This window comes from Rattus rattus, chromosome 4 (assembly GCF_011064425.1).
Source record: "Rattus rattus isolate New Zealand chromosome 4, Rrattus_CSIRO_v1, whole genome shotgun sequence".
NCBI lineage: Eukaryota > Metazoa > Chordata > Mammalia > Rodentia > Muridae > Rattus > Rattus rattus.
This window is the reverse complement of record NC_046157.1, coordinates 23499484-23519798: the sequence shown is the minus strand read 5'-3', so window position 1 is coordinate 23519798 and position 20315 is coordinate 23499484. Positions and strand designations below refer to the sequence as shown.

General features: G+C 43.2%; 1 protein-coding gene across 1 annotated transcript in view; it reads right to left on the bottom strand.

Moving 5' to 3' along the window:
• The window catches only part of Tmem39a (transmembrane protein 39A), a 29293-nt gene extending 14946 nt beyond the window's left edge, over positions 1–14347 (bottom strand). Inside the window, 4 exon segments of the mRNA XM_032900202.1 lie at positions 1983–2066; positions 4641–4863; positions 12842–13033; positions 14061–14347. Coding sequence (XP_032756093.1) covers positions 1983–2066; positions 4641–4863; positions 12842–12954 — 420 coding nt within the window. The 5' untranslated portion in view covers positions 12955–13033; positions 14061–14347.
• Positions 14348–20315: the final 5968 nt, after the last annotated feature.

Genomic DNA, 20315 nt, shown 5'->3' with positions numbered 1-20315 from the left:
AACAAACAAACAAAAATGTCTAGAATAAAACAAAAGAACCAAACTCTACTGAATTGCTCTGAGTAAAGTTCTTTCTGGGAACATCCAAACTACGCTTCCAGTACAGAGAGTAAAGGGTCACCTAGGCCAGGCCTGTCATCTAGCTACATGGGAGACTGAAGCAGGAAGACACAGAGTTCATGTCTGCCTGGCCCACAGCATGGGCTCAAGGCCAGTCTGGGTAATTTAATGACAGCAAAGCAAGGGCTCAGGAACACACGTAGGTGACACAGCACCTGCCTGGCATGCATGAACCATGGGTTCCTTACCCTGCTTTAAAAAAGAAAAAGGCATCCATTTTTATTTTGTTTATTTTTTGAGTATGTAGTCCAGGCTGGCCTTGAACTCACTACATAACAAGGCCAGTCTTAAGCTCCTGATCACACTGCCTTCACCTCCCAAATGTTGGTACTTCAGGCATGTGTCACCAGAACAAGTTCAGCATCTATCTGCTTTGATCACCTGAAACAAACTCCGTGAAAGGTTTCCCACTATTGAAAAGAAGCAATCTTACTACCACAGCTTTGCAGCTAAGTTCAACTACTGTGGTCACAGACACCCAGGTCTTCAGTTAGAACTCATACACACAGACTTTTATGTCTGCTCTAGAGGAAAACTCTGGGGCTGGAGAGGTGGCTTGGCAGTTAAGAGCCTGCAGCTCTTCCAAAGGAGCCAAGTTTGGTCCCCAACACCCATATCCGATCGCTCACAACCACTAATACCTCCAGCTCCGAGAGATCTGTCCCCTTCTTCTGACCTCCATGGACAGCAGCACACATGTGCCAGACACTCACACAAACACAAACACATAAAATCTTAAAAAAAGGAAAAGCTGGGGGCTGGAGAGATGGCTCAGCAGATGGGAGCACTGACTGATCTTCCAGAGGACCAGGTTCAATGCCCGGCACCCACACGGCAGCTCACAACTGTCTGTAACTCCAAGATCTGACACCTTCACAGACACATACATACATACATACATACATACATACATACATACATACATACATGCATGCATACATGCAGGCAAAACACCAATGCACATAAAATAAAAAACAAATAAAAGAGAAAGATAACTCTGTTTTCTAGAATGATAGCAAATATTCATTTAGAATTTCATACTGAAATATAACTTTCCAAGATTAAGAATCATCAGTGACTTTGGCTAAATTACCATTTTTTGTTTTGGCCATCATTTTCATGTTAAATATAGTAGAATTTGTGAAAACACATCCTCTTGCCTCACCAAGTTTACACATAATATAAAAAATGATACCAAAGGGGTTGGGGATTTAGCTCAGTGGTAGAGCGCTTGCCTAGCAAGCTCAAGGCCCTGGGTTCGGCCCCCAGCTCCGAAAAAAAGAAAAAAGAAAAAAAAATGATACCAGTGACTACCTCAGAAACAACATCAACCCCTTAATAGATCATTTAATATTGCAATTCTTTCCTCTGTCTACTAAAGCTTAGGCTTTAATTTTCAGATTTAACCCTGTCTTTTCAAAACTGTAAGTTCCAATAAACTCAAATGATTTCTTGTTAGGACATTTCACAAGTAGTATACAAACCATTTCAAGTGAATGTTATCTGAAAATGAGTATTTCAGATTCAGCTACATAAGAACAAGTAACTCATTAACTGAAACACATCTTGTTTTTAACAAGAACTTTAGAATTAAACATTGCACACACAAAAAAATCTATAAGCTAAAAATAAGCTCGAATTAGAAATTACATTTCTAATAATTCTCTTAAAATACTTCACATTTAGATTTTAAACACTGTTAGGAAACCTTTTTTCTTAAGTACTAGTACAACTCACATAGAAACAATTAATTTACAACTCTATTAAAATTAGATCTGGTCATTTCACATTTTGAGTCTGATCCCGTTCTGGTGACTACGTCCAGCTAGAGGTGACAGAAGATGGTGAATGAGCCAGTATACCTCGGAAATGAGGGCCCATACGAGCCTCCTCGCAAGCATCACTGTGATGAATGCTGCCAGGTAATAATCAATGAGATGAAAATTCTACAAGAGAAACAAAGACGTGCATCAGAGAGAAGCACCGTGTGTACCAGCTCGCTGCTGTAACAGTCTGCCCCCTAAAGGTCTCCCGAGACTACTACAGAACACAGGGACTCAGATAACCCCAAGACCTCTACTTCTCCTTTCCTGACAAACTGTACCTTTCCAAACATTAAAATATTTTTCAAACAACTTTATTGAAAAGAAAAGGGCTGGGCATGGTGATGAGACATGCCTGGTCTACATAGCAAGACACCATCTCAAAAACTGTAATAATCTACAGTTAGGAGACCAATCCATCTAAAGGCCACTTCTCTCAGGTGTCCAATCAAACAGATCATCTGGGATTCACAGTGTTTAGGTCACTACTGTTCATCTCTTTACTACATTAACCTGAGTATCTACTGCTAAGCCCTCTCCTACTTGGTATATCCACTCTACTCACTTAGTCTTTCTAACTTGATTTAGAAATGCCTGGAAAATTGCATCCACCAGAGGCTACCTATGGTTCCTGATTCTGTTCATGTTCCCATGTCAGGAAGGAGAATGAAAGCTTTAGGAAGAGTATCCTAGGAACTGAAATGGGACCATTTTCAATCCGATGGTCAAAATATCTGCAAGTTTCTACATTTGCTTCAAAAGGAAAAATTTGAATTTCTTAAATAATTCAATAAATATGTATTGAACACTCAAAATATGGCAGGTTCCTGACACGAAGAACATGGTGCTGAGGAAGACAGCAAATGGCCCTACTTTCCTGGCTCTCACTGTCTGCTGCGGTTCAAGAGGGAAGCAGAACAGAACTCAGCAGCCCTGCTCTACCTTCACGGTAAACCTGTATCTGGGGCTGACTCCTAGACGAGCTTCTTCCGAGAACTACCTCTGGGCACGGAGAGATGATGCCTACGGTATACACTCAATGAGTTCATAATCCAGGCAGAGAGATAAAGAACTATAAAAGAATGTTTTTACACCAATTCATTACAATTCTTATACTAAATTACAAAGTCTCATCGCATGAAGTGTAAAAGGTCAATACAGAAAGAAAAGTCTTAACAGTTAATTCCAAGAACAACCAAATGATATAAATACTTAAAACTTTAAAAACTTATTTCCTTCCCATATCTACCCATCTAGAAGGGTCTAATATATTTTGTAGCTAATACAATATAAATTAACAGAACAGTGACTTCTGCCTAGATAATATATATGTCAAGTCCTCTGACTAGAATCATGGACATTTGTAGACAACCTTTATGGAAAACTTTCTCTGCTTCATGATTAACATTACCTTTCTACATAATGAAAAAGAGAGCAAAAGAAGATTTAAAAGGTTTATCATTTTATTATGTGTATGCATGTCTGTGTGGACGTGTGCACACGAGTGTCCATGAAGAACAGAGAGGGTGCTCTTTGGACATGGAGTGACAGGAGGGTGTGGGTCAGGACACGGCAGGTGTAGGAGCAGATCCTGACCCTCTGAAGAACAGGAAGCACTCTTACCTGCTAAGCACCTCTCCAGCCCATAACAACTCAGCACTCAGAGCTGGTTCCCAGCTCAATTTCATCTTTGTAAGAGAATTTATTTTATTCAGATTAACAATATATATGATGTACCTAAAGAACACTCCAGCCTCCCTTATGTTTAGGCCTGTGTATGTGAAAATGATGGAGGCATGTCTCGTAAGACATGCTCCTTAGAAACTGGGGCTGTAGCCCAGCTGATAAAACAGACAGAAGAGGAAGACTGGCATTTACCGTCATCCTTAGTACATAATGGGTCTGAGGACAGCCTGGAATATATGAAGTCCTGTCTCAAAACAAACACTGTCTTTTATGCTTTCCTACCCATTTGTAGTTCACAAAGGTTAACTACATCTACCTTAAAGGACACATCAAAATGGCAGTCTAAGGAAGAACTGCATCAGACTGTCACGTGTTACGGACATTACATAATTTGGGGGTTTGCTTCAAAAATTATTATCCAAATTCAGCTTTTAAAAAGATATAGTTCGGGGTTGGGGATTTAGCTCAGTGGCAGAGCGCTTGCCTAGGAAGCGCAAGGCCCTGGGTTCGGTCCCCAGCTCCGGAAAAAAAAAAAAAAAAAAAAGATATAGTTATGCTAGAGTTATAGCTTAGTGCTCAAGTATGTTGTCTAGAATGCATAATGTCCTGAGTTTGATTCCCGCTACCACTGAGAAAGTGGCTGGAATTTAATCATAGTGGCATCTGGCAATGAATTCAACACAATGTAGAGAAAGCCAAATAGTGCAAACTTTATGTTATTAAACATTTCCTGCATTTTAATTTCTATTTGTTTTCTTTGGCAATATTTGTATTTTAACAATTTTAGGAAGTTTTATTTCTGAAAATAATCTGATGCTTGGTAGCAAGATACTTTATTAGAGGATTTACTTCTAGATAGGTGGTAGCGCTATGGAGGCAGAAGTAGGGAAATTAGCAGTTCAAGGTCGTCCTTGGCTACACACAGAGTTCAGGACCAGCCTGGGCTATGTGAGACCCTGCAGCTGCTTTCTTGCCTGCTGACAATGAACTTAAAGGCATCTCAAGACTTACCAGTGAAGTACAAGATGCAGGATGATTGTATGGATACCACCACACAGTCTTATAGATGTTGATATACTGAATGAACAGAACAATCAGCAGGTAGATGAAGAAAAGAAATTCAAAGAACAGGCTCCCATCTACTGGTAAGTCGGGGATTTGGCAATGACGAACAGGACCTGGGGTAATTAAGGCTGTGGTGGGTGGGACTGGAAGGCCAATAGCACTACCATTCCTGAAAGAGAAATCACAGTTAACTCAGTGATAGCCTTCGGTGTCACACCACATAAAAAGCCCCTTGCCTCCTCCATCTACCTCTACTGCTGGCTTTCCCCACTCCTTCTCTTCCCCACACATTATCAGTGATCAGCGATGTAGCTATGTCTCACCACTGTCTCCTGGGTGAGCAAGACTAAAATTTCTCCACAGCTCTCCTTCAATTTAGTCTCATTACACAATCCATGCTACCCACCCCAAAGTCCTGACACTAGTCCATAGCTTATTCTGCTGGCTGCCCAAGTTAAAATAAGCATCTAAACCACAACATGTCATCTGTCTGTCCATATCATCCACTCTCTAAAGGACTGGACTCCAATTTATAAAGTTTTCTTTAGCCTCACTTCCCCTCTCAATGCACTATCTTGGTTCAACCACTTACCAATGTTCACCTAAATCACTGCACCAAACCCCACATGTACCTCTGCTCTGCCTTAGGATCTCTCTATGTGAAATTACTCTTTTTTTTTTTTTTTTTTTTGGTTCTTTTTTGAGCTGGGGACCGAACCCAGGGCCTTGCGCTTCCTAGGCAAGCGCCTACCACTGAGCTAAATCCCCAGCCCGTGAAATTACTCTTAAACTGTAAAATAGTTCTGCATTGCCAATGATATAACTGCCAAAGCTTTTTAGTAAGTCATGAGGCCCTGTCCTTAACAGGTGGCCTTAACCACCTCTCCTCTACCTGCACCACATACGATAGCCATGCTATGAGCTATCTGAGATGCATGTGTTATTCTTTCTGTGGACGAGTTCTCTTAAATATACTATACCCACACCACCATTACCTTTCTTAACTTCTCACACACATAGTTATTAACAAAATGTATTTATGTTTTCTTATTCATTCTTCAAGACTCTTTGTTTTGTTTTAAGACAGAGTTTCCCCGTGAAGCCCTGGATGTTCTGGAATTCACTCTGTAGACCAGGCTGGCCTCAAACTGTGACTGCTCCTGAGTGTTGGGATGAAAGGTGTGTGCCACCACCACCCAGCTTCATTCTTCTTGACTTTTAAGAGCCTGGGGGAGGGGGATCCTACCTCAGTGACAAAGTAGTAACTAAGCATGTACAAATTATCTGGGTTAGATCTGTAGAATCACAAAAAGAGGAAGAAAAAGAAAAGAAAAGAAGAGAAGACCTACCTAGTTAGGAGGATAGTTCAGTGGGTAAAGGTGCCAAGATTTGAATACTGGGACCATACAGAAAACAAAACAAAACTCGTGCGAGTTGTCCTCTGACCTCCACACATGGCACATGGCACATGGCACATGCATGTGCTCTCCCCATGCACAAGATATAGGGCTGGGGGGAAGATTGCTTTGGGGGATGTTTCAAACAAATGCTGGCACATCTCTCTTCATCAAACTTAAATTAATTATGCCTTTAATAGTGTATTTTAATTCCGTCGCATAGTTTTTGCATCTAGATTTATGTCTTAGCTACTTGTTCATAATCCCGAGGACAAAAGACTTCCCTTAATTCACTGCAGATACACACACTCCAGGAGACAGCAGAGCAGCAGTCACAAAGAGAACGACAAAGTCAGTCCCTGTCTGGTTCTGCTGTCCATGCCTCCTCACAGGTCAGAGAGAGCTTAGCTGTCCACAGTGAGAAGACAGAGACAGAAACAGTTTCCAGGAAATAGTTGGAGATCTAAAAGTTCACTCTTGTTTACACAACAAGGAAAAGAATGTTTTGTTTTAATACCCAAAGAAGGAACAATATTAGTGCTACCACTCCAAATATAGGATTCCAACTGGTATGTGGCATTTACAGTTCTTTGAGGAACTCCTGGGAACACGAAGTTTGCTCATCTGAATAGTGAAGAACAGTATGACTTGAAGGAAAAGGATCAGCACCACCGCTACTACCTCACTTCAGTTAGCCATAAATGTCAACTAAAGATGCTGACGAAATGTCCTAAGACCAGGAGACTCTAATCTAACAAAGGAGAAATTCTTCTACCCCTTCAATCAAAATCAAGGGTGAAAGCAAGTGCAACTCACATGCTATTTAAGAGTTTAAAGGTCATAAATTCTCCAAGGGTGGATACTTGTCCCACTAACCAAGCCAATGAAATGCTTGCTTCAGAACAGGCACTTAAAGTTTTGACACAGAAGATTCACGCTTGTGATACCCTCTGCTTTTTAAAACTTCAAGCCAAAAGACAAGAGACTAAGGTCAGATAACGCAATAAAGGGCATCAGAAGAAAAAGGAAAAGCACTCCTATATAAAGAGAATATGTAAGACCAAGTCGTCTTCTAAAATGTTGGAAGTCCTATAAAGTTGAAAGCTGGAGAGGGATATGTCAAAAGTTCTAAAACCAAAATCATTTAAAAAACTGAACAATGCACACATATTAAAATACTATATTATACTCCATATATATGGCTATAAACTAATCAAACCTAAAAATACCAAGAAATTTAAGAATCAACACACTTGATCAGTGGGGATCAAGAAACTAATTACAGAATATTTAGGAAGAATAAAACATGCCATTCCTGGTCTGAGGATACAGCTCAATGGTAAAGTGCCTGCATAAGATGTAGAAGGAAAGGCCTGGGTCCCATCCCTAGTACACAGAAGGCAGGGAGAGCCATTTAATGATACAGACTCAGGTCTGAGAGCCCTAACTTTCCTGCTGTTTTTGTTACTGTTGTATTGAATGTCTGATGCTCCTGCTTCTACCGCCAGTAGAATTACAGGCCAGTCTGCCACCACCCTGGTTCAAGGGTTTGCTGAGGTCTAACCCAGAGCATCTAGTATGCTAGCCTGTACTCCACCTACTGAGTTACACTCCCTCACAGATTTAAGAACTCTCTATTCAGGGTGCACATAACTCTAACCACAGCAATTTCTTAAGGCACACAAGGTACTAACTACCAAGAACGCCCACTAGAAACTACAATCCCTAGACTTTCCTGTCTTTCTTTCCTTAAACAGGTCTCCTGATGGCCTAGAAATCCCTACATAGACCAGGTTATCTTTGAGCTCACAGAGCTCTCTCTGCCTCCGCCTCCGCCTCCGCCTCCGCCTCTGCCTCTGAGCACTAGGATTACAGATGTTCACACTGCACGGGGCAACACCCAGCTATCCACTGCAGACGAGCCATAAGAGCACTCTCTCCCTTAGCACCAGCCTCTCCAAGGGAAAGCTACTGCCAAGCTGGCTGGCACAGAAGTAAAATCACTAAGACATTCCTACGGCCTGCACAAGGGCTTTCCAGAAAAGCTCACTAAGAGGGAAACTCACTGTGAATGGGACTTGCCACCCACGGCCTGAGATGAAATAGACAAGGGGAAGTGTGAATAGTAGCACAGTTCCCGGGTCTCCAAGAAGTGAAGTCCCAACTGCAGGCCTTGCCTCCATAACCTCTGTCACATCTCTCCACAGAGGGGACCAAAAGCTGCTTTTGTTAGGCTGTGTCACCACAACAAGAAAAGTTAATTTCTACAGCTGTCTTCACAAAGACCTACTTAGGACGACATCTAGTATGTGACTGTAACATCTCCCTCCACTGATTAAAACTAAGACCACCTCCCCGAGATGTAAGCATGGTTCACTGTGATTCACACTCAACTCTCACTAGGTGCTTGCACACAGTTTGTGCCTGAAGACTCACGAGCAGGCAAGACTGCTCTTTGATTTGTGGGACAGCAAGCAGCACAGGTGAGATGAACAAGTGAATAAATCAAGAAAGACTCAAAAGGAGAGCAGGTGTGGTGGCACATACCTATAATCCCACTTGGGAGCTCTCTGCAAGTTCAGGGCCAGCCTGGGCTACACAGCAAGCTCCAGCAAGTTATCCTCAGACTTCCAGAAATACACCATGCACTCACAGACCCAGTCCCATCCCCAAATAAATAAGTTTCTCTGTGTGACAGTCCTGGCTGTCCTGGAACTAGTTTTGTATTTTGTAGACCAGGTTAGCCTCAAACTCAAGAGACCTACCAGTCTCTGACTCCCAAGAGCTGGAATAAGACACACACACCACCATCACCACATCCAGCTTATAATTTTTTTTTTTTTTAAAAGAGAAACAAGCCTGTTTTGTTTTACTGGGGATGGTGGGGTGGGGGGTGGTGTTGATAAATGTAGCCCAGTGACTCTGAGCCTAAGTTCCTCCTGCCCTACCTCTCTGTGCTGGAACTACAGGTGTGCACTTGTGTGCCTCAATTAAAAAATGGCTTTTTCCGGGGGTCGGGGATTTAGCTCAGCGGTAGAGCGCTTCCCTAGCAAGCGCAAGGCCCTGGGTTCGGTCCCCAGCTCCAAAAAAAAAAGAGAAAAAAAAATGACTTTTTCCAAACAAACCTTGTGAGGCAAATATACAATTTCATAAATAATATATCAATCAGAGTCACAATTTTTAAATCAATTACCTTTCATTTTTAATCTACTGAAAAACACATTCTTCCATCCCCTCATCTAAAATTGCAAAGATCACATATTTTAAAAGAGAATGGTAGTTCAAACCAAACATGACCAAACCTCAAAAGCCAATAAAAGGCACAAGAAAGAATAGGAAAATATATCCAAAGTCCCTCCTCAAAATAAATAAATAAATTTTAACATGAGCATTGCTAAAATCAGTTAAAACTATCAATACTGCCAGGAATGGTGGCACATGCCTTTAACCCCTGTACTTAGGAGACAGAGGCAGGCAGTCCAAGTCTGAGGCCATCATAGTTTACAGTTTGTTCCAGGCCAGCCAGACTCTGTCTCTAATAATAATAATAATATCACCATCACCACCACCACCACCATCATCATATTTTATTTAAAATACCGGCATTTTCAAATGTTTCTCTCCCCCCCACACACTGTTTATGGAATCCAAGAGTAAGCAGAACTACCTAGGAATGAAGCTTCAGCCCTAGTCACTCTGTGTTTGAGGCAAGCCTGAGTATGTAGCCAAAGCTGCCCTTGTGCTCTAGATCCTTCCACCCTAGCCTCAGATGTGCACCACCAAAGCTAGGCTTAGCTCCTTTTGAACTGCAGACTGCTTCCTTTCCTTATCCTTAAAGATACTTTCAAAATTCCAGTACTTAAAACATTAAAAGTTAGTCTGAGAGGACCAGCAAACCTAGCCAACTACGAGATTTCCTGATCACTTTTTCCTTCTAAGCTACCCTGAGCAGATCAGGAAGAAGCCCATGGAGCAGCCTTGAGAACAATAAACTAGAGGAGGAATGGGCAAAGCCAATGGACAAACTGACTCAGCTGACCTGGGTGGCCGGATGGGTAGCAGCTTCCATGCCCACCGCTCTGAAGCTAGGCACTCAGTTGAAGGGAATGACTTCCGCAAGTGGGAGACAATCAGTTAGGTCAAGTGTATGTGAGTAGCTGTACTCCGCTGCTAGAACCTCCACATAAACTCAAATATACCAAGAGAGCTTGAAAGACAGGCGTGTACTAACTGGTAACACTGGAATCCAAAATCAAGACACGAAAACCCTCTTTTTAGGGAGGAAAAAAAGACTATTTGAGCAAAAATTATCTTGCCCAAGTGCATGACCAGGTAAAAGTATCTCTGTGCTGGTGCACGATCCTCCAGAGACTCGCCCTGCATAAGATCAACAATAACTCATCCTGGGTGGGCCATGTAGCCCGGTAGTGAAGCACACGCTTAGAGTGCGTGTGTGTGTGTGTGTGTGTGTGTGTGTGTGTGTGTGTGTGTGTGTGTGTGTGTGTGTGTGTGTGTGTGCGCGCGTGCATGCCAAGCATAGGAACCTCCCTTTGAGTTGTTGGTCAGAGAACTACAAGGCTCCCCAAACTCTTGTTGATGGCACCACACATATCAGGCACAGAACGTAAAAGGAACAGAGCTGAAATGGACCTGGAAACCTCCTTCCTGAGTACTAGCTCTCATAGTGAGAGGTGCTATGTAAGCGGCCAACAGAGGAGCACTCTGACGAAGCTGTAAAGCATATGAACCACAACAATGACTGGACCAGTCAGAGATACCCCCAATGGTACAACAGCGGCCCTTTTATCTTGGGTGGCAGTCCATAACTGTCTAGCCGAACTTAAAGGCCACTCAGTACTGTAAACATAGCCAACTGTCCATGGCCAGAGAAGTCCCAGACCGGAGAGGAAAACCTACTACTGGTCATGTTCCTAAACCTGTATTTTCTAACCATATGCTAAATATTTATTTGTTATACCCACAGATAAATGTAGCCATCATCAGAGCTTCTTTTTGCAATGGATTGAGACTCTTACAATTAGTCAAATGCAGTTAGACTGGAGGTGCCCAACTCACACGGCTACATCTGCAACACAACACCTAGGGCTCAGGAAAAAAATACCAGAAAAGCAGACAGAAAGAGTCTCCAGGATACCTATTGGCAGACAGTGCCTGCTAGGCATGACAGGAAAAAACACACTTATGGAATGTTATGGGTTATGGCTGCCAGAACATGACAGCATAGTGTCAAGAGCAGCTGTCATGCCAACATGGAGCTAAGGTCATCAATGACTGCAGAGAGAGGGAGATTGCTTACCTCCTGGAACAAAATTCTGCATAGGATGAGAGGTCAGCTCTAAAAACTTACATATGAGCAACACTCAATAGACTCAGTAGGTTGTACATACATATGCACACATATGCACACACACAGAACAGTAACTAAAGAGACCACAAACTGGGAAGGATGCGGGAGTTGGGGTGGGAGTGCTGTAGATCCTGTGCTCCTGTACAAAGTTCTAAAACAAAGCTATGAAAGCTGGGCATAGTGCTACATACTCTTGTGATCCCAGCACTGAGGACAAAGGTAGATCCCTGGAGCTCAAAAGCTAGCCAACCTAGCCTATCTGCTGACTTTTTGGCCACTGAGAGCCCATGTCCCAAAGACAGAGGTGATGAGTGCCTGAAGAATAACACCTCAGCTTGTCCTTGGCCTACACGTATATACACTCATGCACACGTGCACACAAACTCAAATTCTAGAATCCTGTATAACCTGGCACAATTCTTAACATTTTTAGGCTACAGTTTATAGTTATTATTAACATCAAACAACTTTTTGCCAGAATAACTTTTAATAATAAAATGTGGGGGATTAAAAGAAGAAATGCTGGGTTGGGGATTTAGCTCAGTGGTAGAGCACTTGCCTAGCAACCGCAAGGTCCTGGGTTTGGTCCCCAGCTCCGAAAAAAAAGAGGAAAAAAAAAAAAGAAGAAATGCTCATGAGCCCTCACCTCCAACTGAGGAGCTATGAACAGTTCATGGTTCCTGGGGTGGATTAAGTCAGTTTTCTTTAAGGCTGTGGCTGCTGGTAGGTCAGCCACATTTCAGTAGATGGTCCCACAACTGGAAGTAAATGGGTGGGACAAAGTGAACTCAAGGGGTAATTTTCTAAGGGAGTTAAAGGATAAATATACGGTTCCAGGGTTAAGAGCATTATCTGCTCTTCCAGAGAACCAAGGTTTGGTTCCCAAATATATATGGTGGCTCAGAACCATCTAAACCCCAGTTGTAAGGGATGCAACAACCTCTTTTGCTATCTATAGGCACCAGGCATGCAAGTGGTACACAGACATACGTGTAGACAGAACACCCATACACATAAAAAAAAAAAATTAAAACTAAGTTAAAAAAAAAATTGGAGGGGTTGGGATTTGGCTCAGTGGTAGAGCGCTTGCCTAGGAAGCGCAAGGTCCTGGGTTCGGTCCCCAGCTCCGAAAAAAAAGAACCAAAAAAAAAAAAAAAAAAATTGGACACTTCTACTTTGTGGTCCCTGTGTAACATCGTTCTACCTGCCAAGAACTCTGAAACACTAAGTTTTCAGTCTTCGAAGGCAGAATTTCTACTTCAGTGACAAGAACAAGTTTGGTAAGCAAACATTTGAATAGGATTATTTTTATATCAGCCTTACTGATAATAGGATGTCATAAATTATGCCAAGTAGTATGCACAGAATTATATTGTCTTTACCTGTTCCTCAAGCCTGTTCCATTGCCACAGCCGCCACCAACCAAAGTCTGAATAGAAGGTAAAGCTGACCGGCTGAGTTGCTGCCGACTAGGACCCCTCCTTCTACTGGGCATGTCCAGGAACCAGGTAGTTTCCAGTGCCACCCGAAGTTGCAACCCAGGCTAACTTATTTCAGGTCAACTTATTTCAACTCTGGATAAAAAATTAAAAAATAATAATTAATAAATGAATAAATAAAACTAAATAACATAACTTTTTTATAGAAGTCTGTGTAACAGCAAATGTTAAAACTAAGTGAGCAGCTCTTCTAAAATCCGGATTGAATTTTCAAACAAACGTTCCCGTTCCTATATACTGCTTGGATCTCTGGGTAAGGTCAGAAGCTTAAATTCTGATGTACACCTTGTTCAGTATTAAGGCAAGTCATGATTTGTACCTTTTGTTGCTGACTTTTTGTTAAATAAAACACTATAATCTACAAGGTGGAAGTCTACAAGAAACACTACTCAATTCTAGTATGATATTTCACATTAAAGTCACATGAAATACGGGACACATATCCCTGTCCAAAATAACAGGTTGTTATCAAGAAATCCGGCTGAGATAAGGCTTGCCACATATTTCTGACCTTGACCAAGCCGTTTGACCAGAGTTTGCTTCTTCATTTCATTCAAATGGCTGCCCTTTTCAGAAAAGCTACTGTAAAACCACTAAGAAATTAAATGAAACTGCAAAATTAAAGGGCGAAAAAGGTCTTCACGATGAAGGGGCGGGGGGGGGAGGTCAGAAGAGGACGTTATGTTTTCCTCAATTTAGGCAAATATGGTTCTGCCAACGTATACCAAATATTTCCTAAATACAACTAAAAATACGCTGAAGACTTTAGGAAAAGAATTTTTTCCTTCGGAAAATTACTACTGCAGATGTTCTCTATTCCAGATCCTTTGAGTGCAGGCTATCAAACGCCAGGTGAGACAAAGAATCCAAACTGTTGGCGGCAAAGACAGCTGATCCCTGCTCAATTAAAGAGAGAGTAAGGTGAAGGCAAAAGGCTGGGACGCTTTGGCGAAAGACACTTTAAAAGTGGACGGCGAGAAACCACAAACTTGAGTAGATTAGCCTCCAAGAAGGAATCACCTAGTGGTCCCAGTCCGGCGACCGAAAGGACCGAAGCACGCCAGGGACAGAGAGATGACAAAGCAGGTTAAGTAAAACTCACGCATGGAACAGGCTGGCCACGGAGAGAGATCCCTGGGAGGAGGAGGCGGCTTCACAGACCCGACACCGGGCACCCGAACTCACTCCCTTCTTTGAAGCGCTCCAAAACAGCTGCCCGGACGCAGGCAGGATCCCACAGGAGAGTCGAAGAAACGTGTCGGGTCTCTACGTTACCAGACCCCGACCGGGAGTCCGTGCCAGAGCCAGACCTGAAGTCAGAAGCAGAGCCTGACCCCATCACCAAGCCTCATCATCCTCAGCTTCCATCGCCCAGGAGCTGAGGAGACGTGGCAGCGCACGGCGATGACGTCAGCTCTGCGTCGAGCTGGCCCCCGGAAACAGACTTGCGGCCAGCAGAGCCGGCTCGCCATCCTCCCGGCGCACCTGCGCAGTAGGACTCTCCCGCCCGCCCTAACTTTCCGGCCCACGTGTGGCTTGAGGGGTTTTTGGTTGTTGTTGTTGTTTGTTTTGTCTTCCCTCCAAATTCCCCCGGCTTTAGTCAGCTAGTACCTAAAGAAAGCCTTTAGGAGAGGAGGGAGATTCGGAAATGCGACCTAAGGTCACGTCATTCATATGCAAACGACTGTTGTAGACACTTCAGCTGTTCTGGGGTTGGGGATTTAGCTCAGTGGTAGAGCGCTTGCCTAGCAAACGCAAGGCCCTGGGTTCGGTCCCCAGCTCCGGAAAAAAAAAAGTGTTTCACATCTTTACTTCTCATGAGGTTACAAATTAAAACTACTTTGAGATTCTAGCTCACCTCAGTCAGATTTGCCATCTTCAAGAAAAAAAGATAAACAAATATAAATAAATAAAAATGTTGGCTGAGAGAGAGAGAGAGAGAGAGAGAGAGAGATCCTAGCAGTCATTATGGAGGTTTCTGAAAATTAAACAAGAACCACTATGACAGGACCTGGCTGTACCAGTCCTGACCATATATACCCAAAGATATTTGCACATCCACGTTTGCTGCTGTTTCATTCACAATAGCAAGTATACTGAGTCAGTCTACATTTCTATCTTCAGATGGATGGATCACAAAAAGGTGATCTGTACACGATGGATTTTATTAAGCCGTGAAGAAAAAATGAAAGGACTGGAAAAGATGATGTGAAGTGAGGCAACAGGTTTGAAAAGAGAAGTGCCATGAGTTCCCTCTCCTATGCATATTAATTGTTTATTATGTGTATGTGATGTATGTGTGTGGGGGTAGGGGCGAGTCTGGGCATGTGAATGCCAGGGCACAAGTATGGAGGTCACAGGACAACCATGAGTACTTTCCACCTTGTCTGAGACAGGGTCCCCTTGTTAATGGCTGTTTCTATGCCAGGCTGTGTGACCTTTGAGCGTCTGGGGATTCTCATGCCTCTGCCTCCCATGCTTGCTAGGACCACAGACGCATGCTACCACATCCAACTTGGCATAGCTTCTGGAGAACTCCTGGTCTCCCGCTTGCACCGCAAGCACTTTCTACGCTGAGCCTCTTCCCAGGTGTACGTCTTGATTTGTGTATGTGTGTGTTTGTGAAGGGATGAGTATGGATAGAGATTGGGGAACTAGGAAGGGACCCAGAGCACGGGAAATGAGGCTTTAAGGAAGCAGTGGGTGAGGAGGGAAATAAAATAAGTGACATAAAAGAGGAAAGGGGAAACTGGAGGAAAGGTATTGGCAGGAAGTTAGTGCAGGACCACGAGGGGACAACCAAGTAGGTGTGTAAGTGTGATAAGGAAACCCGTTACTTTGTTAATTAAGAAATAAAATTTTAGAACCCCCCCCAAAATCAAAACGAGAGTTTATATGAGATCTTCCCCAGACATCTTTGAATCAACTGTAGGACTAGTTAAACTTTATTAGAAATTGTTGCCCCTACACTATATTTCATTGGAATTTCACAACCAGGTTGGATAAGGAGCTTAGTGACTGAGCACTTGCTTAGCATAAGTGACATTCACAATTAAGATCCCCAGCACTGAAAAAGGAACAAAGACATCAAGGAGTAGCAGCATAGGCCTGTACTCTCATCCCTTTAGAAGTAGAGGCAGGAAGATCAAGAGTTCAAGGTCGTCCTAGGCTGCATAGTGAGTTCCAAGCCAGCCCTGGTTATAAGAAAGCCCTACCAAAAACATAAAGTAAACTAAACCTGCAAGCACTCGGGTAGCACGCCACGATTCCCATTTCACAGAAGAAACATAAGAACTGAAAGCAAACAACGTGTTGAAAACAACCTACTAAGCCAGAATCGAAACAGAGGCTTGGCTGAAAGTGATCTAGCAAGAAAGTCCCTGTCTTCTTTTTACTTTATGTCCCTCCCCGTTCCGTCCTGCTGAAGCGATGCCCTCCGGTGGGCTTCATCCCTGCTTGCACATGCGTATATCTTGTCAAGGCCTTCCACACAGAAACCCAGCTCCATTCCCCCTCACCCCAAAGGCAACAGAGGCCCCCCTCCCGTACTCCCAGTCGGGACTGAGAGAGGAGAGCGTAACGACGCCTGGATGTGCGAAAGGATGGATCGAGCCTTTAAAAATTACTACGCTGGTTATTTTGCAGGCAGGGGGTTGGGATGGAGGGTGACTAGAGATTTCTGTGTGGGGCTCTCCGGTCCACCTTCTCCCTAAGTGCCTGAGGGTCTCTGCAAATGACTCTCCGTTCTCTTCAGGAACTGTCTGAAAAGAAAATGTAAAGCAAGGAATAGGGGTGCAGCCAGTAACCTCCCCATTTGGGGTGCTAAGCCTGGGGGATTGCTGTGAGACAGACAGACAGACAGACACACACACACACACACACACACACACACACACACACACACACACACGCACACACCCTATCTCAAAGATACAAATGTAAATAGCAGGTACTGACTTCCTGAGGTTGGATCCTACATCCCCTTTCAAGAAGAAACCCAGATGGTGATCTAAAGAAAAAGTCCCTGTCCTTCTCGGGAACTCCCTGCAATCCCCTACCTCACCCAAGTCCTTCCACCCTCTGAGCCTTAGAAAGTAGAGAAGTGAGACGAAGAGAGACCTCCACTTTTCTCGTTTGGCCTCGAATAAATGCTGCCTACATCCCTCCCTCATCTTCCATATCCGATGATAGAGTAGCAAGGAATAGCGACTTTACCTTACTGTAAAAGAATGGCTAATATCAAAGCCACTAAGGTGTTGAACCATGCTACCATGGTTCAGTAACCCCAGTAACCCCAGCGGGGGCAGGCAGCAGGATCCTCTCAAGTTTGAGGCTACCACGAGAATACACTTTTACAGTCTGTCTTCTCTCTTTCCTCCTTCTTTTCTTTTTTTTCGTTTAAGCCACACATGTGTTAAAGATTCTGCTAAGCTGACCCGCCAATTAGAAGTTTGTGATTGTAGCCAGATAGAATGTTGTGAATCCAGAGCCAAATTTATGGGGAGCTATTGTGGTCCTTTAATTGAGGAACGTCTCTCATAATCTCGAGTATTTGAGTGCTTGTATCCCAGTTGGAGGCACTGTTTGGAAAGGCTTAGGAAGTGTGGCCTTGTTGGAGGGCGTGTGTCTCTGGAGGCAGACTTTGAGAGTTTAAAAATATTTGCATTTTTTGTTTGTTCCCTTTGCTTCATATTGGCAGTTCAAGATGTGAGTCCTCAGCTTCCTGCTCCCTCTGACAATCCTTCCCTCCGGCATGGACTCTAAACCTCTGGAACCATAAGTGTAAATAAATTCTTCCTTTTGTAAGTCCCTTTGGCCACGGCGTTTTGTTTTGTTTTTAATCACAGCAATAGAAAAGTAACTAATGCAGATATCTCTGGCCCCTTTAAGTGAATATTCATTGCCCAGCACTCTACGTTACTGACCAAAGACCAGCTTTGGCTTGGAGAAGGTTCTGAGGAAGGAGTGTCTGGGAGTGGCAGAACAAAGGACTCTAGGTCAAATCCTGGGTACCAGCAGCTGGCCTTTGTTCTGAGGGAGACAGCTATCCATACTGCTTTCTTTCTGTTCTCATTCTTTCTCTCTGATCTGCTTTCTCTGGAGATCTCCAGGCAGAAGTTCTCTCTTGCTTTCCTAAAACATTCTCACGCTAGCTCATGTCCTGAAAATCATAGGCCCAGTTTTTTGTTTTGTTTTTTTGTTTGTTTGTTTGTTTGTTTTTGTTTTTGTTTTTTTCTTTTTTTCGGAGCTGGGGACCGAACCCAGAGCCTTGTGCTTGCTAGACAAGCGCTCTACCACTGAGCTAAATCCCCAAACCCCTGAGCTAAATCCCCAAACCCTCCAGTCTTTTATCTTATGTATCAATCCAATCATTGACTCCTGATTTCCCTTTGATTATCCTATGACTCAGCATCCTGTGACCCTAGCCCGCTAATTCTTAGAGACAGCAAGCATACATTTTTTTCTAACATTTCGAAAGAATTCAGAGATCTGCCTGCCTCTGTTACACACAGATGTTAATAAGCTAGCTGGGTGGAACCCTGTCCATTTCTACCTCACCTGGGCCTGGACTTGCGGTGTCCCGGGCTGACCTTGAACTCAGGATTCTGCCTGCCTCTGTATGTACCTGCCTTTGTATCTTTCTGAGAAGCTGGCTCATACTGTAACTGCCTCTATTCCTTTAGATTCGTGAAGTCTCTCGTAATTCATATTGCATCCTTGTCTTTTTGCATAATTGAGAAATTTTATTTTTTCTTTTTTTCATAGCAATGAGAAAGAAATTATGTATTTTCGAACTTATGTTTTTAGACTTCTTTCCACAGTCTTAAGGGCTGTCCTGAAGGACCCAGCATGTATCATTTCGCTAAAACATTAGCCACACCTTTGCCACCGGGACTCATGCTGCTGGATTATCATGGAGTCGCTAGTGCTAATAGGCAGAACATTCCTTAAAGGAGGAATGTGAAATACATACATTATTATATAATCACGCCTATGCCCATGGCAGCCATCCACACGTGTGGAGGCCCACATCTGCTGGCCCTGTCCCAGGGGCAGGAACCATATCATTCTGTCCCCACCCAAGCCATGCCAGACTCGGTCCTCACCTACCATGTTTTGTGACTATCATTTGAAATTTTTCAGGATGTGTGATTTAGCTTCCACCAACCCAAAAGCTCAGACTGTCAGTAGATAGCAACTGTACCTGGAGCAGAGGTTTCTAGCTTTGCTGTAACCTACCTGATATTTCCACCAATGTATCTGGAAAAAAAAAAGGCCTCGACTCATGATTGTTTGTGCACCTGAACAAACTATGTCTTATTCCGTTTGCACGTATGGAGATTAGAAGACAGCTTGTGAGAATCAGCTCTTTCCTTCCACTGAGGAATCCTGGCATCAAACCCCGTTGGCAGCAGACACTGAAGTGACTTACTAAGGTGATTAAGCTTACCCAGTAAGCAATTCAACAGCCCTAGACTTTTTTTTTTTTTAATTTTTTAAGAGTCACACATAACCCAAGCCACCCTTACAGCCTAATTGGTCTGCCCCCATCTCTGAGTGCTTGGATTATAAACATGTACCAAAATACCTGGGTAATCGTAGGGTAATAAAATCAGTTTGTCACCAATCCCAGTATGCTGGCTAGTTTTATATCACCTTGACACAAGCTAGAGTGACTTGGGAAGAGGCATTGGATCCCCTTACAGATGGTTGTGAGCCACCATGTGGTTGCTGGGAATTGAACTCAGGACCTCTGGAAGAGCAGTCAGTGCTCTTAACCAACACGGCAGCTCTCCAGCCCCTATCATTGGTTTTTAAAAAGGTTTTATTTATGTGCTTGTATATCATATGTATGTGTGGATGCCAGAAGAGCGGATTAGATGCCCTGGAGCTGGAGTTACATGTGCTTTGAGGCACACACCCTCCTCCCATGTTGGTGCTAGAAATTGAACCTTGGTCCTCCGGGAGAGCAGCAAGCACTTTTAAGCACTGAGCCATCTCTTTTTGTTATTAGTATTGCTAGTATTAGTATTAGTATTGCTTCTGGCTATCCCCCTGATGCAGCCACCAAAGTGCCAGTATTCATGGCATGTGTCACCATGCCTGGTCACTTATGCCCTTTATGTGATGATCTAAGTGATTCTTATGCTTTTAATGAACAATTTTAAATCTCCTATGCTTTTTTAGAATTAGAAGAAAAATTTACTTTTCATGTTTTCAGTTCCCGTGGAAGTGTAATTTGTCAGTGATAAGGAACCTTTTTTTCCATTTGTCTATTCTCACCAAGCGAGTTTCCTTAATCCATAAACCAAGTAGTTCCACCTTTATAGAATGTAATCCAATGACTCCTCATGAC